General features: G+C 39.5%; 8 protein-coding genes across 8 annotated transcripts; 3 read left to right on the top strand and 5 right to left on the bottom strand. All coding sequences in view use genetic code 12, as the record gives it.

Moving 5' to 3' along the window:
- Nucleotides 1-657: 657 nt before the first annotated feature.
- ERG25 (methylsterol monooxygenase) lies at nt 658-1,581 on the top strand (the record flags this gene model as incomplete). Its single annotated transcript, XM_036807981.1, has 1 exon — nt 658-1,581. The coding sequence occupies one exon, from the start codon at nt 658-660 to the stop codon at nt 1,579-1,581; it is 924 nt and encodes a 307-aa protein (XP_036664764.1).
- A 266-nt stretch (nt 1,582-1,847) lies between these two features.
- CPAR2_801400 (uncharacterized protein) lies at nt 1,848-2,351 on the bottom strand (the record flags this gene model as incomplete). Its single annotated transcript, XM_036807980.1, has 1 exon — nt 1,848-2,351. The coding sequence occupies one exon, from the start codon at nt 2,349-2,351 to the stop codon at nt 1,848-1,850; it is 504 nt and encodes a 167-aa protein (XP_036664763.1).
- Nucleotides 2,352-2,933: 582 nt separating this feature from the next.
- CPAR2_801390 (protein phosphatase regulator) lies at nt 2,934-5,891 on the top strand (the record flags this gene model as incomplete). The annotated part of the gene is made up of 1 exon (XM_036807979.1): nt 2,934-5,891. One exon carries the CDS (start codon nt 2,934-2,936, stop codon nt 5,889-5,891), a length of 2,958 nt encoding a protein of 985 aa, XP_036664762.1.
- Nucleotides 5,892-6,128: 237 nt separating this feature from the next.
- CPAR2_801380 (rRNA-binding ribosome biosynthesis protein) lies at nt 6,129-7,019 on the top strand (the record flags this gene model as incomplete). The annotated part of the gene is made up of 1 exon (XM_036807977.1): nt 6,129-7,019. The coding sequence occupies one exon, from the start codon at nt 6,129-6,131 to the stop codon at nt 7,017-7,019; it is 891 nt and encodes a 296-aa protein (XP_036664761.1).
- Nucleotides 7,020-7,087: 68 nt separating this feature from the next.
- On the bottom strand, nt 7,088-10,027 carry CPAR2_801370 (uncharacterized protein; the record flags this gene model as incomplete). The annotated part of the gene is made up of 1 exon (XM_036807976.1): nt 7,088-10,027. One exon carries the CDS (start codon nt 10,025-10,027, stop codon nt 7,088-7,090), a length of 2,940 nt encoding a protein of 979 aa, XP_036664760.1.
- Nucleotides 10,028-10,583: 556 nt separating this feature from the next.
- Nucleotides 10,584-13,607, bottom strand: CPAR2_801360 (protein kinase; the record flags this gene model as incomplete). Its single annotated transcript, XM_036807975.1, has 1 exon — nt 10,584-13,607. One exon carries the CDS (start codon nt 13,605-13,607, stop codon nt 10,584-10,586), a length of 3,024 nt encoding a protein of 1,007 aa, XP_036664759.1.
- A 1,317-nt stretch (nt 13,608-14,924) lies between these two features.
- Nucleotides 14,925-16,310, bottom strand: MET2 (homoserine O-acetyltransferase; the record flags this gene model as incomplete). The annotated part of the gene is made up of 1 exon (XM_036807974.1): nt 14,925-16,310. One exon carries the CDS (start codon nt 16,308-16,310, stop codon nt 14,925-14,927), a length of 1,386 nt encoding a protein of 461 aa, XP_036664758.1.
- A 607-nt stretch (nt 16,311-16,917) lies between these two features.
- Nucleotides 16,918-21,726, bottom strand: UGT51C1 (Ugt51c1p; the record flags this gene model as incomplete). The annotated part of the gene is made up of 1 exon (XM_036807973.1): nt 16,918-21,726. The coding sequence occupies one exon, from the start codon at nt 21,724-21,726 to the stop codon at nt 16,918-16,920; it is 4,809 nt and encodes a 1,602-aa protein (XP_036664757.1).
- Nucleotides 21,727-22,704: the final 978 nt, after the last annotated feature.

Genomic DNA, 22,704 nt, shown 5'->3' with positions numbered 1-22,704 from the left:
AAAACAAAAAAAAAGAGATACCTCGTTTAGCTTGAAAATAAAAATTGTGCATTTATACACTACCTGTCTAACATCATTACACAAAGAGCCGGAAAAAAAACTAACGTTTTAAAATGCAAAGACTAGATTTTCACAGTTAACGATGACAAGGGGTGCATTAGTAAAAATGGTGATGGATCTTACAAGAGATGGGTTTATCTACAAGCTATCTCCATAATGATTGGAGCTGCCCATTGTCATTTTTTCCTCGTTTACATTTTTTCTATCGTACAGTTCTTGATCTTTTGTCGTTGCTGCTGTTGTTGTTGTTGCTGATCCTCGTTTAGACTCATTGGTGTCTCTCGTTTCTTTTTTTTCTTTTTTTATTTTTTATTTTTTTTTTTTCCGTCTTTCATTTGTTTTAATGTTCTATTGGCAAGAAGAAAATATTAATCTCTGTTCATACACGCTCCTTTCTTCTATCGGTTTCTTGTATAAATATCCATTGAATAACATCCCCTTCGCTTTACCAACTGTCATTCTTGTTACTCTTTGAGAGGAGCAACTACTTCTTTCATTACATACAAATATTCACAGTCAATTAGTGTCTCTCTTCAGATATTTCAACCATATCACACACACACACACAGCCATCGCCACATACGCACACAGTCATCAATGTCCTCAAGTAAAGTTTACTACGACTACTCCCTGTTTTCTAATGGAACTTCCTTTATGGATGCTTACAACAATTTCAACCAAGTTCCCAATTTAAACTTTGTTGAAAAATTATGGGCTAGTTACTACTATTACATGAACAACGATTTATTTGCTACCGGGTTATTATTCTTTGTTACTCACGAATTTTTTTATTTCGGTAGATGTTTACCATGGGCTATAATTGATAGGATCCCATATTTCAGAAAATGGAAGATTCAAGATGAAAAAATCCCTAGTGATCAAGAACAATGGGAATGTTTGAAACTGGTTTTAACTTCACATTTTCTTGTTGAAGCGTTCCCCATTTGGTTTTTCCACCCTTTGTGTCAAAAAATTGGAATTTCTTTTGATGTGCCATTTCCCAGTATAAGCCAAATGTTGTTGCAATTGGCGGTGTTTTTCGTATTGGAAGATACTTGGCATTATTGGTTTCATCGTGGGTTACATTATGGGGTTTTTTACAAATATATTCACAAGCAACATCATAGATATGCTGCTCCCTTTGGGTTAGCTGCAGAATATGCTCATCCAATAGAAGTTGCCTTGTTGGGGTTGGGAACTGTTGGGATCCCAATCTTGTGGTGTATTATCACTGGCAATTTACATTTATTTACAGTTTCAGTGTGGATTGTATTGAGATTGTTTCAAGCAGTTGATTCTCATTCTGGATACGAGTTCCCTTGGTCATTACATCACTTCTTGCCATTTTGGGCAGGTGCTGATCATCATGATGAACATCATCATTATTTTATTGGTGGATATTCATCTAGTTTTAGATGGTGGGATTATTTCTTGGAAACTGAAGCCGGTCCAAAGGGTAAAGCTGCAAGAGAAGCAAAGATGAGAAAACAGGCTGAAAAATTGCAGAAAAAGACCATATAAGAAGGGGGGTGGGGTAGCTGAACAGGAGATTGTGTAATTCACTACTGTCAACTTCGAATCAAGCTAAAAAAGAGCTCAAATATGTCTTCTTTACCGTTTCAACATTGGGTTGAGTTTGCCTTTTTTTTATATACTTGGGCTGTTAAGGAGTATGCTTATTTGTATATTTATAGAATTCATCAAGAACAAATTCACAAACTATACCTAGAAATTTCCATCACATAACGACAAAACTCTAACCAATTCCTCTATACCCCTCTCTCTTCCTATTGCTTTGACTCCAACTTTGACTTTTCTTGATTAACCCAATCTTCATACTCTTGCCTCTTTGCTACAATATCAATAAATGGCAATCTCAGTTGTAATTCTTCAAATGCATTTATACCAACAGCATCACCCAATTTTAAACTATCCTTCATTTCAATCGGTCTCAAATACTTCAGCTCTTCAAAAACCAACTTGTCCTCTCCATTTTTGATTGACAAATGCACTGGATTTTCAATTGAAACTAAAGCTCCGACCATGACTATAATAAATCCAACAATGGCCTCAATGTAAATATCCAATGGTAAAGAAATAGACTGAAAAGAGCTATGATGATCGTGTTGTTGCTGCTGGTGTTGTTGGTGTTGTTGATGGAGATGGTGGTTGTAGTGTATTGCGTATTTATGGAATTCAAATGCAGAGTATCCTGAATGAATTAGTAGGAGTATACCGACAAAGTATAGCATATACTTGTAAGATGAGGAAGACCCAGATGTTGATGTCATATTAATCGATTGTAGTAGTGACCGATGCTAGTACTATTGAATGAGTGTGCTTGTGCGTGTGTTGAATGTATCAACTGTTGTAAACTACTTAACCTCTTAGCAGTTTGTTCAAAAAAAAAATAAGCACAGGAGAAAATTGTCTCTCAAACTCAAAATAAATTAAAGCAGAATTTTGACAACTGACAACACAAACTGTATAGAACACTACTAATACTTTTCTAAACACAACAGCAACAAGAGGAAACCCATAACAATCAACTAATCACACTAGACAAGCAAAGAACATACACGCGCGAGTTACTTTCCCCCAACATCAACACATCCTTTACACTTTGGTCACAAACTGTTGTTGATCTTTCGTTGTTCACCAAAATAAAAGAAAAAACAAAAAAAAAAATAATTGCCCAAAATTTTTGATAAGGTAAACGGCAAAAAGCATAGTTGAAACTAAAGTTATTGCCATTATATACACCACCTTTTGAGCGTATCGAAATCGACAAACAATCATAGACCATAACCATTGAATATTCAAACGCGTTTACTTAATATTTTTGTTTTGGAATTGGAATTATTAACTGAATTATGACTGAATCCACAGTTGCTCTGGAAGCAACTACTCCTACAAAGGATACTAATGCAGCTGTACCCACTCCGCAACAGACACCACAAGAGATACCCCAACAGAGATCTCAGCAGGCATCCCAAAAGCCACTGCAACTGGCATCGCAACTGGCATCGCAACTGGCATTGCAACAAGCACCGCAATATAATCCCAAGATAATTACGTCGCTAGACTGTAAGTTACTACAATACGAATACGGAGTACATAAATTAGAAAAGTTCATTGCTAGCTTAAAACGATTGCAATCTTCAACTACAGGAATTCCATTGATTCATTATATCGTCTTGTTAACAGGAAGTGTCTTTGCAATCAATGACAAAGCATTTGATTCCAGGTTTCACAAATTGTCCAATTTTAAACCCATTCAAATTGGCACCATTAACATTGCGGCAAATTTGTCTCACATTCCTTATGATATACCTGATTTACCAGTACTGGCACTTGACGATTTCCCATCCCTTGAAGATACGCTAAAGTGTTTGAAACAAGTTGAAGTTTTGAGTACCATCTGTTTGAATGGCTACAAAAAGAGGCTTGAGTTGGCTAAAATTGAAAAGGCAAACACGTCAAAGGGTTCCAATTTCGACACATACTATTCCAAATTGGATCACATTATTTCTCAAGATATATTCCACCAAGACATTGATCTACAATTGAATGATGTGTCTTTTCCATTATCCAATGATGAGCTGACCAACATCCAACATTACGAAGAAGCCTCATTAATTGATATGGATCTCAAAGAATTGTTTGTGATTATACAACAAATGGAGAAACTGTTGGTTAAATTGAAACCCATGATTGAATCATTAAAGAAACCAAAAGTCAATGATTTATATGCAGTGCACAAGATTTTCCTTCTCACTTCGAGATTGAATGAAATTTACACCATTGTACGAAGATTCGGAAGGAAAATATATCTTTCCAATCATGAACATTTAGTTGATTCCAAGTTTCTTTATCATTGTGCTAATGCAGCATATTTCAAGACTAATATATTGAAAAATATGGATGACTATTACAACTCAATGAAGAAGAATGGTACTCTTATTGCCAACATTACGAGATTAATACGTCAAGATACCAAGCTAGAGATTAATCCTAAAAATGTTAGCACACATATAAATTTTGTCGTACAAGGTCTTAATGTGACTGAAAAAGCATTGAACGTATTGAAGGAGTTTGGGATAAGCTGGATTGTTGCTGAAAAAAAATTTAGAACTGTCTATAATCTACCCAGAGATAACTTGGACAAGATTTATGAGACTATACCTGAGTTGAAACCAAAACCACCTCAGTCAACAGGTGCGCCAAAAACGCAACAACCACAAGCTACAAAACCTAATAATGTTCAACCTTCAGCCATGGAAAGGCACTTAAAGACTTTAGATTTGAATGACAATGGTGGTGGTGGTGGCGGAAGAAGATCACGCTCGTCTTCAACTTCGAGTGTTACTAGTAATGGCAGCAACACATCAGTTCCATCCTCGGGTCTAATGAGAAGAGGATCATTGACGTCGCCTAATAAGGGACTTGGAAATTCGAGAGTCTCATCGCCAAGAGCTAGACCAAATTCGATGTTGTTTCAGCAACAACAACATAATTCGTCAAATTCAAGTCTCGAGAATGGAAACGTTGCAGATGGGAAAGCAACTGGTGGTAAAGCAAACTCCACTCAGGGCCAAAGCACTTCAACTCAAGGACGTCGGAGATCTAATTCGCACCCACTAGCGAATGAAACTATAGCTACATCCGGGGCAGCTGCTGCTTTGAAAGCCAATGGTGCCAAGGTGTCTTCTCCGCACAAGCAACAGCAACAGCAGCAACAAGAACAGGCGCAGCAGAAACAGCAGCATCAACAAAAGACACAACGGCACCCACTGTCATCTGATACGCCCAATAACGTACAATCAGTGAATGGCGACGCACTGAGTGCACATAGTTCACTCACAAAGAAGTTGATCGCTGTTAGTGAAGAGCCATCGGAGGATGCTGTTCAAGTAAATGTAAAGCGTTCAGCATCTCAAAGATTGCAACAACATATTCGAGATGCAGCAAAGTCTGGTGATTTGATGACCACTCAAAGAGAGACATTCAATTCCGTTGTTTATGATCCTAATCACACTTCTGAGCTCAACATGAAAAGATACGTTGAAAGGCCGAAAGTGAGTGAATCACAATCACCAGAGCCAACAGTGCCACCACCTCCTTCTGGTGCAATCCCAGCAGCCGCATCAGCAAGTACGCACTCACACCAATTGCATTCCAAAAATCCAGGACACCCTGTTCGTAGAACTAGAGATCAAGTCACGCGAAGCAATACACAGCGCAATAGTTTCATTCCCGAGTTCCCACCCAAAGCGACGTCAGATAGTCAATCAACATCGCAAGACAACTCATCCAATTCTACTGCTGCGTCCAGCTCCACGTTGGGAAGCAGTGTAGATCTGACACAACAGCCAGCACCAGCAACTGCCTCTTCTACTACAACTACTCAGACAGAAATCACCACTGATACAATTTCCGGTTTTGATGATCAAAACACCTTAATTGTGGGCTCGTCCAATGAAGCAACGTCGGCAACAGCGACTACAGAGGAACCTCCAGTCATTAAAAAGGTTAGATTTACAGGAGTACCAGAATGGACGGCTGCTGAAGATGCACCAACGAAGTTTTCGCATGCCATTTTAAGAAATTTTGCCGTTTTCAGATCTCCGGCAAAAGCTAATAAAGAGCGTAATCACTATTTCACAAAGAGTGATCGATTGTTACAAGAAGAAAGTTTATCATTTAGGGCTAATCAAGCTTTAAATGAAGGTGAACCTGTTTTGCCATCACAGGTTATGCCCCCAGCACCTCCATCAACTACGAAAAAGGGGTTGGGTTTGTCGTCTAAATTTAGATTCAAACTGCTGTAAAGACTAGGGATAGAGATAGATGATGTTTTATTAGTAGTAGCGACCCTTTTAATTAATTTTGTAATTCGAATGAGTTAAACTAGAGCGGCATAACTCTAGGCTTTTGTAGGTGACAAAATTTTGTGTGTCGTAAAGTTAAATGCGACACATCGGATCATCGCAAAAAGATTCAATCTTTTATCCATTTCATTTTAAACCAAATTAACATCGTCATCTCCACAATAATATCCCTCAACCATGAGACAAAAAAGAGCCAAGGCGTACAAGAAGCAAATGAATGTATACCACTACACATTCAAATTTCGAGAACCTTATCAAATCATAGTCGATGATGAAATTGTCACCACTTGTCAAAAATCCTCCTTTGACATCCACAAGGGTCTTACACGAACTATTCAAGCTGAAAACAAACCAATGATTACCCAATGCTGCATGCAAGCACTATATGACACCAAGAACCAAGAGTCAATCAATTTGGCCAAGACGTTTGAACGAAGAAAATGTAATCATCGTGAAGCTATTGCTCCCGCTGATTGTATTCACAGTATAGTTGACATTAATGGTGAGAATAAGCATCGATATGTAGTAGCGACTCAAGATTTGCAATTGAGGAGGAAATTGAGAAAGGTGCCAGGTGTTCCTTTGGTGTACATGAATCGATCAGTTATGGTTATGGAACCACTAAGCGATGCCAGTGCCAAGTATAGTGAGGAATGGGAACTGAAAAAGTTGACTGGTGGATTGAATGATTTACAAGCAGGAAAAGTTGTTGAAAAGCACGAGGAAGAGGAAGAAAAAGATGACGAGGAAGCAAGTGGTGCGCTTGTTAAGAAAAAGAGGAAAGGACCAAAAGGGCCTAATCCATTGAGTGTAAAGAAGAGAAAGAAAGGTGAGGCGACTAATGGTGACCAAGAGGGTGGGGAAAAGAAGAGTAGAAGGAGGAGAAAGCACAAAAAATCGGGAGAAATGCAGGGGCATGAAGGTGGCGAGAGTGATGATGGTGATGGGAATGGAGGCGAAGATATGGAGGATAGAGTTAACGACACTGGAGACAGAATAGTAAACGAGACAGTGGAGAATGTACCAACACAGGACACAACCCACCAACAAGAAATTGATCAAGAGTAAATATAAGGGTTATCTGAATAATAAATTAACTTTTATAACATCTATACAAATTATGTAGCTTTTTCTCTCTAACCTCCAATCACCAACTCATCCAGTTGTAAAACATCAAAACTATTCTTACTCTCATTCTTCTTGCCCAAACCTTCCCCGTTCATATCTCCATCAACCCGTTTCCTTCGATCAATTTTCATCACAAAACTAACACTAGGATCAATCAAGCATAACTTACAATCAAATGCCAACGAATTTTGTCGTAAGGTTTTGCGAAACATGGTGCACAATTCCTCCAATAATGATTCAAACTCTCGATCCATTTTTTGAAACCAGGTTGTGTCATATAGGATGAATGTTGATTCTTTTAGCCACGATATTGTAAATCCACCACTCCCGTCTCCTCCATCTCCTCCTTCTCCTGCATCTTCATCATCTTTGCTGCCGATTTGGTGGTATTTGGCCAATGAATTTTGCAAGTCGTCTTTAGTGACACCGAAAAATGTATCTTGAATGATTATCGCATTAAACAACGCATCATCAATTTGTTGTTGAGTCATTGATTCAATTTGCAATTGTTGCTTTTGTTTCAATTGAGTCAAATCTAGACAATTTTGTATCGTTGATGCAGGAACAAATGTTAATCGAGTAATGACGATAAAAACCGATCGTTTCGGCTCTTGATCTTGTGATTCAGTATATAGATTATAAGATTGAGCCAATTCATGAATAAATTGTCGTTGTGGTGATGTCATTGGTGGGAAATGGTATGATTTCTTGGGTGATTCAATTCCTTGACTGATTTGGTAATTGTAATCTTCAAGAAACGTACGGATGATGTTTTCAATTCGTGTACACCATTTGGACTGTTTGGCAAATGTGTTCAAGACATAATCGTTATAGATTATTTTTTCGTCTTCAGGTACATCAACAGCAAAAGCTTCACGTAATTTTGCATCACGTTTCGCTGCAGTACAAGATTCATTACATTCCAATATGGTTCCAATTGTAGTTAGATTATTGAGGGATGCACCACAGGGCACAGTCTTTTTCAAGTTGCCGCATTCACATTGAATTGTGACCGATTCGTTACATTCAACTGCGTCGCAGCTCTTGCTTTTGCCCACTTTATCAAAATGACATTTCAATTTGCATAAATGTGGACAATTCTTTCTCACTTTTTGACACTTCACCAAACACTGATTGGCAGAAACATGATCATCATCTTGAGTGCATTTTGCTGAACATGTACGTAAGCATGGATGTCCACATTTCTTCGACACCAAACACATTTTCCCACAACTGACACGTTCTTGAGAGCACAAAACTGGTATATCCAGCCTAGCTCCACAATCACATCTCTTTTTCACCAACACGGTACACTTGGGGCACGACACATCATCATTGTGGCATTCATGGGGTTCGGGGCGATGACCACATGTTGTTGGTCTGGTGCACTGTTCGTGGCATACCAACTCAGTGCCACATCTCACTGGTGCAGGGATCACAGTTTTGCCACAATTACAAACCAAATCTTCATTTGTTGACTCCAAACATACTTCACATGGACCACTATGGCACATAGCTTGACATTGATGTTGTCCACACAATTTCAATCGATTACATGTTTGTGTGCAAATGTGTACAGCTTCAATTGACATGATGTCATCACGTAGAGTACGACGCAAATTGTTTCTTACTGCTTTCTTCTTAGCCCGTTCTCTTTCCAAAGCTACTTGTTCATATGGACAACATTCAGCACGATGATAATGTTTTCGACAGCTCAATAAAACTGAGCATTTGTGATGACATTTGATTTTAATACCCAGTTGAAAAAACTGACAAGGGGCGCTAAACTTTTCATGGCCACATTCACATGTAATATCAAATATCGATGTGCATTCACAGGGACCTGAGTGACATTTGAATTGGCAACGACAACCGCACGGCAACAATTTGTCACAAACGTTGTCACATTCAACCACGGGATCGGTACATTTTGTCCTATTTGAAGAGTCAACTTGAATACTCCCACAATAACAAGTTGAAATGACGTCCGGTGAGTATTTGCATTTAGCGTGATCCATTCTTGGCGGCGGCTGACAGGTGAATGTTTCATAATGTTCTCCACAAGAGTAATAGTACTTCTTCACCTTACCACAAGACCCACCCCCAATCCATTTCTCACCCTGATAGTTTACACATTCCACGGGCTTGCGCTTGGAACACTTTGTTTTCAATTTAATGTCACCACAATAACACTTGTACTCAACCTTCTTTTGGCATTTACCACAAGAACCACCATGGCAGCCTTTAGTACACTTATGATTTAAATCACACACAAATTTACCACATGGATGATCACATTTCCAGCCTTTCTTATAAGGTGTAATTATACAGGGCAATTGTTTCTTTTCCTTTCCACAATGGCACTTCATAACAGGACCAGATGCACCACAAACCGGGTGTTTACCTGGATGACATGTATTCAAACACTTATGAATACAGCTTGGGTATTTGAAGTTGCACAAATTGCCACAACTAAAAGGCATCAAAGGGTTCTTGTCAGGATTTTTCACTTTGCCACACCAACATGTGAACTTCTTGGGAAGTGTTTTTGATTCATGGTTGCATGCAGGGCATCTCCAGGTTCTGTTTGTTTTGTTTGTAGATGACCCGCGTAATGCCCAATCTTTGATACACTCCAAGTCGTAAACTCGAAAACATTCTTGACAGCTCCATATTGTTGAGTCTTGATCAATTTCACCAGTGCAAACAAGGCATATATACTGACCCTGCTGGATCTCAGAGAGGATTGTAGATTCCAAGGTTTCATCAAGTGGTGAACTCTCTTTCTTGTCTATTGGTGAGTGTTTTGCAGTCTCCTGTTGCTGGCTATCGCCATTGGCGGACTCCTCTCGATATGGTTGTATTTCAATTTCTATTCCATTACGAACAAAAGTTTGCAGTGACCCACTCGGTAGGTGTTCTGAAGCTTTGGGGTTGTCCTGAGTCATTGTTTGTAGTAATGGACTTTTGAATACAATTTGGTGGAGAGAGCTTTCAAGTAGAATAAGGGTCTTTCTTTTATAGAAATCAATCTGTATATAAGTTTCTTTTTTTTTTCCAAATCACATCAAACCAAATTTGTATCGTATCACAAAATGTATAGTGAAGTGAGACATCCAATAACAAAAGAAGGGGAGGAGAGACCTTCAATTAGTCATAGATGGTATAATTGAAAACAAACGAAATGCCAATTATTTATGGCAATGTAGTATATCACATGACTTGATTCCAGCCTAAACAGGCAACTCCTAACTCCGAAATCACACCGCCCTAACATTTCAATCTCATCAAATTCGATTTTGACAATAAACTACATGTCGTTCGTCACTAACCGCACCCCCTACCCCCCATAAGAACTGAATATACACAAAAAAATTAATCTCATTATATAATCAAACAAACATTACTTAAAAAAAAAAATAGAATACATGGGATACAAAGATCAAGCGTCTTTCTGAGCCTCCCCGCCTTCATATATCCTTCCCTTCTTTCACTTCGTGTTTCTCACCCTACTCTAACACTTCTTCTCTTGAAAAAATCCATTACTTTTCTAGCTGCACTTGTTTCCTTGTGCGTGTTGTTGTTGTTGTTGTTGCCGCCAGCACCAGGAGCAGCAATCGAATGACGTTTCGAACTGTTATGTCCATGCCCACTGGAACTAGAACTGGAATGAACACGTTTGGAGTCCTTTTTATTCATATGGGCATCATTTGCAGGTTCCAAAACCTTTCTTGTTTTGGATTTTGGCTTTGCCGTTGCTTGTGAAGTTGAAGAAATAGTAGTTGTCACTGTATCACTTTTGTTGGTCTCTTTTGACAATGGCGTTGGTGCTGTGGAATTTGTCGCATGAGTTGAAAAATTAGACCCATCCTTTGTTGTTGGTAATGACACGTTTGAGCTCGAAGAGTGATATGAGCTGTAAAAGGACAACAAGCTGAATCTGTTTCTCTTTTTAGCTTCTTTGTGTTCACGATTCTCTTTATTCTCGTCATTAGTGTGGTATCTTCTTGATGTACTTGATCTCCTATTAGCATCCACTGACTTTCTTGTTTTTGGTTCTGCCGTTTTTGGTTGGACATCGTTTGTTTGTGGCTTGCTCTCGATATTGGTGGGACATGGCTTCTCGATATACTCCTCCATTGGTTCGGGTAAATTCTCGTCAGTTGGCTCTTGTTTGCCTTCGGCCATAAATTCGTTCTTCACTTTATCTTTTGACTCCGGAATTGCCTCGACTTGTGGGATTTCATCATTATCCGACTTGTTGAGCACTGTCTCCACTTCGTCTTTCGCCAGATCAGTTTCTGCTTCCTTGTTCAAAGACTTCTGGTCCTCCTTTGCTACTTCAGATGAATCTTGCCTATTGAGCGAGTCACCAACTTCGTCTTTCTCAGCAACAGAACTCTTACTCGACTTTGTAGGTGAGTGATGAATGCTTTCCGTTAAATCCAATGCTTCAATCTTATCCTCTAAGTAACTCAATACCGAGTTTCTCTTGTTATCTGGTGACGAATTGTAACCGCTGTAACCGCTATGTCCGGGTAAGTTGTCCTTACTTAACACGCCATTAACGTGCACATGAGTGACAACCGAGTTTCTTCTACTAGACAGTGGACGGGAATCAGCACTAAATGTCTCCTTTGGTGGCGAAGTTGAAATGTATTGAGTCATTGAATTTGGATATGAAATATTGGAATTTGTAGCTGGAAATTTGATAATGTCCTTGTACGAAATAGTGACTGGAGAAGGTGAAATCAATGAGGAAGTCATTGACGATGGATGATACGATGTAGGTCTTGGTTTCTTTGCTGCCGGTGGTAACTTGGAGAATTCCTTTGGTGGCAACAACTTAGCAATAGGTGGCAAGGCGTTAGAAGAACCTGGAACAGCCGGCTTGGTTGGACTTTCAACAATTGTTGATATTATTGAGGAGTTTGGATAATTGGCAGATGTAGTTGTCGATCTTGTTGCGATTTCATCATTAACCATCGACTTCAATGCAAAGCTAGCCGATGATGTCGAATTAGAAATTGATGCAGACTTTTGATGTCCCCTTGTTGGTGATACAGAAGATGGTTTCTTTGGCGATGAGGTTTTCGATGCATTATCCGGTAAGTCGACAGGTTTAGGTGAGTTGGAAGTGGACATGGAAGGAGACGCATATAGAAGACTGATACTGGTTGACGAGTATGATCTCGAGTGATCCGATGCTGGTTGGGGTCTGGCACTTTGTGGTTGCAAATGCGACATTTGCTGGTGATGATATATTGAAGGTCCCATTAATGAGGATGAGCTGGTTGGCGTGTTGATCATTGAGAACCTCTTATTGTATACGGGTGTTTGTTGTTCAGCCAAGGCAGCAGCAGCCACACTTGCAGATGTAGCTGCATGTTTTTCTCGATAAATTCTATCCCATTCTGGTTGTCTAATGGATAGCAATGCCGAATATGAACTCAAAAATGGATGGTTCCTAATTGCATCAATACCTATTCTTTTCCTTGGATCGGAAACGATAATTTTTCTAAGTAAATCACGTGCCAATGGACTAACATACTCGGGAAACGTCAATGGAGTTTTGCAGATATAATGATACAATTTGATAATGTCAGACCCATCTTCATTTTCTGGATCGTCGTCAAATGGCAAGTACCCTGACAACATGGCATACAATATCACTCCCAACGACCAAACGTCGGCTTTTCTACCCTCATATGGAGTTTGTGTCAACACCAATTCAGGGGCAGCATAACAAGGAGACCCGCAACTTGTCTTCATAAGATCATTACTTTTGTCACCACATGAATTTACAAATCCAAAATCACTAATGATGACATTCTTGTGTTTGTCAAGCAACAAATTTTCCAACTTCAAATCACGATGAATCAATCCTTTAGAATGCATGTAATCAACACCGCTGACCAATTGGGCAAAGATCTTTTTCGCCACTGGTTCCTTCAAGTACTTATGTTGTAAAATGTAATCGAATAATTCACCGCCGGATGCATATTCCAATACGATACCAACATACTTCCCGCTCTTCATCACTTCCACCAAGTTGACAATATTCGGGTGGTTTAACAACTTTAATGAGTTAATCTCTCGATGAATCTTAACCTCTGAGTCAGAGTCTTTAATAATGGTGGACCTCTTCACCAATTTGATGGCCACTTGACTCGGATATTTGCCATCTTTCCTCCAGCCTAATTTGACTTTACCAAACTCACCCTCTCCAAGGGTTGAGCCTAGTATATATGCACCGAACCTGACTTCTCTCTGGACTCTTTTCTGCATACCAGAGTGCATTTGCGAGGATACGGTTGAACTTGATGATGACGGGGGTATATTCAGTGGTTGATTTTGGCTTGCTTTTGTGGTTCCTGCTGCCGGTAGTTCTGGTATGCCTCGCGGAACTTGACTGTTGGGAGTATGACTGGAGCTACTAGAGTGTCTTGACGATGATCTTCTGGGAGGTGCATCATCAGTATTTGAAAATGCTTCTTCGTGTGTGATGGTGACTACGTTTGCCGACATGCTTCTGCTGTATATTTTGTAGCCAATTTGTTGTTTTGATTATAGTGAGTGGATTATACACCTGGTGAATAATTATGATGGAATTAGACACTCTATGTGAAGTCGAGGCACTGAACGGGTGGTTCCAATTGTATGTGTTTTGGGTTTCAAGGGAAGGTCCTGCTGGTGTTGTTTTGGCTGTGTACACCCCTCTGGTTGTTAGGTAAAGAACGGTGCGCAAAATTGGAAAAAATTGAATTTGGTCCTTTGGAGTAGCCTGATTTTTTTTTTTTTTTTCTTGCGCAAAAGACCAAAAAAAATATCCTTTATCAAAGGTGCTGTGTGTTGTATCAGTGTATGTGGTGGTTCTAGCGAACTGTCGTGAAAGGTTGAAAAGTAGGTGTATTCAAGATCTGTTGGTTAAAGGAGAAGTAGTGATCATTAAGGATTTTGACGATATGTTATTAAACAAATATAGTTGGGTCAAAATTTATCAATTTCGTTATTGTGTAGGTGTTATGGTTTTTGTTTATTGTTATGTTTTACTTTTGTATGTTGTAAACATAAACAAAAACAAAAACAGTTTTCCCAATTAGGAAGGAATGTAAACATCAGTGTCACAACTTTAACACATGAGACATTTCACACAACCATTTTCTCGTGTTTTGTCAAACTTGAAACAAATGGTTAGGGGATAATACAAGAGTTTTGACCACAATACAATCTACTGCCCGCCAAGTATACTAAGTATAATGTGGTTGTCGGTTATGATACCCACTCTATTGTCTTTTTCCATTAGACGATGAACACTTTCATGCAAATATCACTATTGTTCTTAGCTTAGCGTCCTCCTTTTTCAATGGATGTGTTTCCCCATATGGATCTGATGAGCTTCATCGTTGCCAATTTGTGTTAATTGTCGCCGAACCATATCCTAAGACCATCTTTATTTAATGAATAGGTGTTCTCTGAGTAATACATTCCAAGTGGTGTCTTATTCTTGTATTTTTGGTTGTAGAGTGAAAACTTTCTTGGACTATGATTCAACTAAATATGTAATAACTCTTGCGTCAAATTTGCAGGTGAGTAGCCACACATTTAATGCATTCTAATGCTTGTCTCATCTGTCATTGAATACCCCCTATGCCTTCCCATAATTGCATGACCATATAGGCTTGTTTTTTTGACTTCTTCTCCTCAGCCGGTGGTCTTTTTACAATAATTTTGTTGCAAAAAAATAAAAGAAAAATTAAAACTACGCTCTACACGAAAAATGGATCATTCAATTCTACTACATTTCCCAGTCTCTATACATTAATCACTTGACACAAATGAAGTTTACCAGTTTGTGATATTCTTCTCTGCTTCACCAAACACAGAATTACCTCCATTATCAACATCTTGTACATAACTAGCCCAGTCTTCAAACAACTCCACATCATCACTAAACATTTCTGGTAGGTTCTTTTTCAAGAAATCTAAACAGTATTCGTTGATGATTTCAAACTCAAGCAAGAATGCATCATGTCCCTCAGGTGAATCCAATTTTTTCAATATTGAATTTGGGATATTTTCACCCAATAGTTTTTGTTCTCCATAAGTGAATAAGCCATCCGATTCAATACCTATTATCAAATGAGGCTTTTTCAAAGTTTGCAAATACTGAGGCAAAGGATCTTCATTAGTGATAGTATCAACTATTCCACGAGTAATGTCATGCGTGTCCAATTTTCTGGTTATAGAAATATAACAATTGGCATCAAATCTCTTGATAAATTTTTGGCCCTGATATCGCAAGTATGATTGCGCTGTGAAGTATGTAGGTAGCTTCTTGTCCTTGTTTGTACGTTGACCATTAGTCAGTTGCGATCCTTCATTATGCAAGAGCCAGTGTTCTTCATCTTTTGTCTTTGGATATACTTTACCAGATTCATCAATTTCGTCGTCTCCTTTGCTATTCAAGGACTTGCCCAATTTTCTTCCAAATCTGGTTTCAAATGAATTTCGTGATCTATAAGTAAGTAGCGCCGCCATTCTAGCAGCACTCAACCCCGAGTCAGGTTTCAAGCCTAACTTGTTTTCATAATAGTAGCCATCATCATAATATGGATCACTGAAAATACATTGACGTTGAGTCTCATTCCATGAAATACACCATGCGGAAGCTCTGGCTGAAGTGGCTAACGCAATTACTGTTTTCACGTAATCAGAGTTATTATAAGTACTGGAATATTCCATTGCCAACATACCACCCATTGAACCTCCAATCACACAAGCAATCCGCTTCACTTGTAAAGAGTCCAAGATCAATTTTTGTATACCCAAGTCATCCTTTGCTGTAACTAAGGGGAAATTTGGTCCGTATGGTTTGCCAATGGACTTGTCAATCGTGACTGGCGAGCATGATCCATAAGGTGATCCCAAAAAGTTGATGCAAACAATGAAAAACCGCGATGGGTCAAACGTCTTGTCTGTGCCTAATAATGGACCCCACCAATCTTGTACATCCGATGACCCCGTCAATGCATGACATATTAGTAATGTGTTGTTGCCTCGTTTGTTCAATCGACCCCACGTCTTGTACGCGACGGGGAAGTTATACAATGTCTCTCCACATTCTAGTGTGTATTCTGGTATTTCAACTATAGTCTGACCTGGCACAAGAGCTGCATATGAGTTCGTTGCTCGTTGTTCTTCCGTGATATCTTTGTAAACGTTTGTCATGATGGCAAAAAGCAGGTACTTGGTTATTCTTTTATAGGGAACGCTTGGTATCGATGTTCGAAAGGATCTGAATTGTCCAATGCAGTAACACTTTAGGGTCAGATGGTGACTTGGATCTTTTCACACAGCACAACTGTTGATTTGATGGGGTGAACAAAAAAAGCAAAAAAAAAAAAAAGGCAAAAAACTGTGGATGCCAAAATTTTTGTGAGTTGAAATGTTGTACGATGAAGAAATATGTTTCCGTAGATTTTATTGTAAAGCTTTATAAATACGCAGTGGATCACAAATGAGATACAATGAATAACAACAATGTGCTTTTAGGCAGTTGGTCGTATTTTTTGATGGACAATAACCATGAAATTTTGATCTTCCTTTCTCCAGTTTATTACTCACTCATGATAGCCAAATTTCACGTGATAGGATTTAACCAAAAATAATAAATAAACCCGGCAAAAGAGTTGCCGAATGGGGAGGACCCCTATCTGGAAGAGATCCAATAGACAATGCCTACACTAATTGCTGCTGAATAATACAAACTCAATATCTCTTTAAACAAATTCTAACTCTAATGCTAATGTACATATGATTGAAGTTCTTTCTGTTCCTAGCGCTTTCCTTTAAGATTCAGCTCGTGCTTTTTCCTCTCATCATCTTCACGTTCCGTCAAATCCCCATCGGCATCCTCTTCATCACTAGTACTGTCACTGTCATACTCGCTCTCCGATTCGTCTTCAGACACCTCAGCTGTTTGCAAACCGGATTGAGCCTTGAAATCAGGATGATGACGTTTGTAATTGGCATTATGCAATTCTTTAGCCCAGATCAAGCTTCGTGCATACTCCATGTCAGAGTATATTGCCTCAATAGCAGTTAAGACACCGTACTCGTGGTTGATTTGGTTACTCACACTCTTTGTCTTTTCAATAATTTTTAAATCTTCAGTTACAGTGACGAGTGCTTTTGCCAATGATTTTGCTGTCAACTTCTTCAATGCTAACCCAGCACCCATATCCTCAATCCTTCTCGCATAAAAAAACTGGTCACCGAAGAAGGGTTTAATGATACTAGGACATCCAGCTTTCAACGCAGCACCAGTGGTACCAGACCCGCCGTGGTGCACAGCGGCATCAACTTTAGGCAACAACCAATCATGAGGAACAGAGCCGGCATTGAATACTTCGGGAGGTAATTCTACTTCCATTTGATTCTTGTCTTTGTGGCTTCCTCGGTCAGACCATCCTTTGTTCAAAATACACCTAACATCAGCTTCAAGAACAGCCTCAACCACCGCTCTGGTCAATGATGCTGCATCCTTCACAACAATAGATCCGAATCCAATGTATACAATCTTTTTCTCATCCTTGGCTGCCTGATCGATAAAGTTAACCAAATCCTTCTTAGGTTTATAGTCTTTTCCACCTTCATCCAAAAACCAATATCCGGTAACCTTGACCCAATCAGGGAAATCATTTGCTGGTGGTAACACACATGGGGATACGTTATATAAAAACGGTACTTTTGTTTGCAGCATTCGATACAAATTTGTTTTCGGTAAATCCAATTCTCTAACACGCCATTTGTTCACTTGGGCCAGGATTCCTTTCCAGAAGACATTATCAAATAAGACATGGGTCATGTAGTTGTATGACCCACCTCTCTTTTGATCAGGCACCAAAAACGCTTGCGGGTATGCCCTTGTTCTGGTCCATGGCATTGTGAATGCTCTAAAATAAGGAATCACTAAAGCTTCGGCAATGTGTATTCCAGCCATTGCAGAAGGGCTCTCAATTAAAAGATCAGCTCCTTGACAAGCCTGCCAACTGGTGGTCAACAATTTCGAAATCCAATCCTTGAATTTAGCTTGTGCATCCTTTAAAAACGTAACCGATAATGTACTATGCCCAACCATGAATGACATCAACTCACTTGGATTTCCAGCAATTTCTTTAAACTTTATGTGATGGTCTTTCTCTATCCAATCTTTAAATTCGCCATGTGTAGCTATTGTAACTGTGTGCCCTTCCTTTTGCAATCCCAACGCCAAGGCAATATAAGGTTGAACATCACCTCGTGATCCAATGGTAAGAAGGGTAATATTGTACGATGTTGAAGGTTTCATTTCGGTTTTGAAAAACGGTGAATCTTCTAATACGATTGGAATGTCCAACCCAGATGCCGAAGTCAAACGATCTTCAAACATCTTGATCCTTGCGAGACTCACCTTCAGCTCGGCAATCTCCAAATCACGATGATTGTCTCTGTCATCAAGTCTTCTTCTTTCAGAGTCTGTATACTCCATTCGTGTTTTTGACAACTCCAAATTATGGTTGGGACCCCATTCATGTGGTTTTGGGTGGAAACTTTCATTAGCGTGAAGTTTGTCCAACAACTCCCAAGCAACATTTGTGAAATCGTCACGAGACTTGGCAAATGCAAATTCCAAATTCAATTCTTCCGCCCCTTGTAAAGTGAGTTTTGTTCCCGCATATATTTTTCCACTAACTGGTTCAATACCATCGATGTTTGTCAACGGAAGGATCATCTTGGTAGACACACCTGGAAGCAAGCTTCTGAAACAAATATCATGCTCAGCAACGTACAACTTACCGTAAACTGGAACCGTTCTTATCAAATGACAATAATAGGACGCAACCAACCTCGAATTATACAATGAAAAGTGCTCTTGGAAATGTTGTAAAGCTTCTTCACGTTCTTTTGATTCTGAGACATAGTATTTATCCTCGATAGTATAATGGATGGGAGATGCAGAAAACTTTGCTGTCATATTGGAAAACAACTTAATGTTCTTACCAAAACCTCGCTTTCTAGTATCCTTTTGATCTAATCGAAGCGACGGAATCGGAAGATTGTCTATGGCATTGATTGTTTTCTGATAATCGCTATCCCATCTGTCTGAAGCATCTTTCAAGTTTTTGAACGTGGACTCAAACGTAATGTCTAAATCTTTGAATACATTCTCAGACATTGCGCGTGGAAATGAGAGATGATCCTGCTCAAGCTCCACCTCAGGAAGGTTGAATGTTGGGGTAATTTCGTCCTTGAAAGGTAACCCGAAGGAAATACCAAACTTTTTAAAAGCTGATGTGTTTTCGCGTGACTCCTCCGGCAAATTCGAATTTATCAAGTTTTGAACCACCCTGTTTACTGATGGTGATAACGACGTAAATGTCTTTTCCAATTCTGGTTTTTTGGAACCAAACATCTTGTGCCCTTCTTGAACTCTTGTTGCCTGCTTTTGCATCACATCCTCAAAAGTCTTGAAAAAATCGAGACCACTCTTTGGAACCAAAAGATAAATCTCTTCTTCAGCGTGCTTGAATTTATCCTTTATCTTATCCCGCTTCTTCTTTTCCTGAGGATTGTTAGTTACATATTTGATGCTAAAACTCAAAGGTATATCATTTTCTGCCTCATCAATGATACCGTCTTCCTCTTCGAAAAGGGTACGACGTCTAAAGTCGACAATATTTGCAATAGGAATTTTCACAAACACATCCCCAGTGGTGGTGGCATTACGAAGTTGGAAAATCAGTTTTGTCAAAGTATTGCACCATTGTCTTGCCGAATGCAAATTGTCACATTGAAATCGATATGTTTTTTTCTTTGCAACCAAATTGATCCACACGGAGGAGCTTCTAGCTTCGACATTATCTTCAGTAGCCTCGAATCCTTCTTGTGAGAGCATAGAATCGAGATCAGATGCTGTTTCCAGTATAATGGGTGGTGTAATTTGACCAGATGTGTATCCACTACGGATGGCTGATGGAGTTTGTGAGCCTCTCAGTATCGGCGAGGTTACATCTTTGATTTTCTCCTTGGTGGCTATCTCAGCGTACAAACAAGTCCTCAAATCAATAACCTTGAGAGGAAAGTATAAATCTGTGAATGAACTGTAAATTGTCAATGTTTCCGTACGAAGAATTGCCCAATATCTGTGGGTTAATACCGTTTGGAATTTGGAGTCCCCATACTTTGCCGTCTTCATACCCAATGCTCCACTATGAACCACCGTAGCTGAATCGTCAAAGTTTCTTGGATCAGCGGACTCTTCAATGCTGTATCTCCGGGGTAGAAAAGCGAAATAAACCAAGGCCTTTTCCGTCAAATAAATATGCCCTTGTAGAATCACATCTTTGACTAACCAGGCATTAAAGTTTCCACGGAATATGTCATCTGGGCTCAATTCAAAGGTTTGTGTCAACCTCTCTGCAATCTTGTAACGTAGCAACTTCCTCGTGGCACTTAACTTGCCACCATCCCCAGGCTCATCTTGCCGGTTACGCACTTTAACTAAAACTCCTTCCTTGATATGATGCGGGTCCAATTTTTCAATAACCGATTTCTGGAATGGTGTCAAATGTTCAATTTGATCGTTGGTCAATCCCTGGTTTCCCCCGTCTTCAAGAATAATGGTATTTTTCCTAAAACTGGCAAGGGTATCGCCATCTGTGAGGGGCTCTTCTTGGGCGGAGGCATCATTGTTCAAGGTTGAGTAAGAGGTCACCTCCAGATCCATTGGTGTTGCTGATGGAGGATTTTCTGCTCTTGCGAGAAAAGTTTCATCAGCTTCCTTCCTTGGTACGCCAGGTTCAGCTAACCGAGAAGCTTCAAACTCTTCCTCCTCGTCACTTGACTCGTCCGTAGATGAGTTTTCACCACTAGTTATGTCATGAGGTAGTGTTTTGTGACTACTTTCATCGGCATTGACATTTGAGTGGTGAGGATTGTGGACAGGTTGAGGACTTGCTGGACGTGAATTAGGTGTACTATGAATTGGCAGTGATGCACCACTCGTTGTCGAGCTGGAGACTTTTCCTGGATGCAAATGTTTCAGGTGTTGGTGTTGTTGTTGTTGATGATGGTGATGGTGATTTCTGTGGTTATCTTCGTCTATGCCATCCTTTTTTCCTTTCAAAAAGTTTTCCATTGCAGAAGTTTTCAAATTGCGCAACGATCCAAATCCAGAACTGAGAGTGGTGTTGTTCATCAATGTGGAAAAGAAGTTTGCATTCATGTCACCAGATGGCATGGCACAATCCTCCTCTGATTCTTGAGTATCACTGCGACGGGGTGCAGATTGCTTCAACTCAGAATTCGTATGCGACTCCTCAGTCAGTTCCTTAGCACGACCACACGTGTGATTCTCAGCTTTTCGCTTTTCGTGTTTGGGACCGTTCCCCAGCTCATCTTGGCTCGTTGTCATCTCATTCTTGCTTTTGCCTTCGCCAAAACCCAGATCACGTCTTGTTGCAGTTTCCCTTGTCTTTTTTAGCAGTGCATCATCAGTATGATGCTTATCGTGGTGTTCGTCTTTCTCCGGCGAATCACCTCGCAAGCTTAGTGTGTCATCGATTGAATGTGTAATTGACAGAAGTTTATCTCTTAGGGTCATGATTGAAGTTATTGATTGTACACGAATATATAAAATCTTTTCTGTAGTTATACAGAGAAGCAAGTAATGCCGCTAGTCTTTAGTGATTAATATGGTAAACTTGGTTGATATGGAATAGATATATGTGACTAGAAGATGTGTTGAAGGAAAAGGATATGCTAAAGAAAAAAAGAATCGCAGTCAAGCAGTCTTATAGAAGCAATGGAATTTCAAAAAAGCAAAAGCAAAAAATTAAAGGGTTTTGTGTTGTTTATACGTTGAAGTTTGCCATTTTATCCGGGGGGGCAATAGGCAAAAAGAATATATGAAAGTTGCTAACTTGTTACAAATGGTATAGCTTAGCTCGAAGGTACCTGAGTCTCGAGTGTGACCAACAACACATGATGCATGCATACCACATTTTGACTCACTCTTTTTTGTTTTTTTTTTAGTTCTACAGCAATGGTTTGATCGTTGCTGCACAGTCGGCGATGATTTTCTTTGCATATCGAAATTAGTTACTTTTCGCGGCGAACGGATAAAGCGTTTGAATATAGCCTAACTATTTTTAGCAAACAAAATGTTTGCTCTAAAGCATGCTTTAGTTCTGATCCAGCTGTAGCTGTAATATATGAGATTTGTAAGGTCCGCTCGCAGACAGACTTTAAGGTTGCAGTACTTTGTGCAGCGGATATAGTGAGCTTATATTTTTTTTCCCCGTTCTTTAAATACTAGCAGGTGAACCGGAGTTAAGAAATTTTACGAAAGTGTAAATGTTGTTCCACAAAACCCCCGCAATCGCCTATCGCGCTGTTGATCATTCCGCACCTAGTAGATCTTCAAGGGGTAGAGGAGAAGAATGAACTCATAGATCAATGGCGAATGGTACCATTACCTCACTACAAATAGACCACAACAACACTATTATGCGGAGTTCTTCGCGATGATTTCTATGTAAAGATTTTCTATCTATATACAAAATCCCCCCTCAAGTTTCAG

Source organism: Candida parapsilosis, contig 005807 (assembly GCF_000182765.1).
Source record: "Candida parapsilosis strain CDC317 annotated contig 005807".
NCBI classification, from domain to species: Eukaryota; Fungi; Ascomycota; class Pichiomycetes; order Serinales; family Debaryomycetaceae; genus Lodderomyces; species Lodderomyces parapsilosis.
The sequence above is the reverse complement of the archived record's forward strand: the minus strand, read 5'-3'. Positions and strand labels throughout refer to the sequence as shown.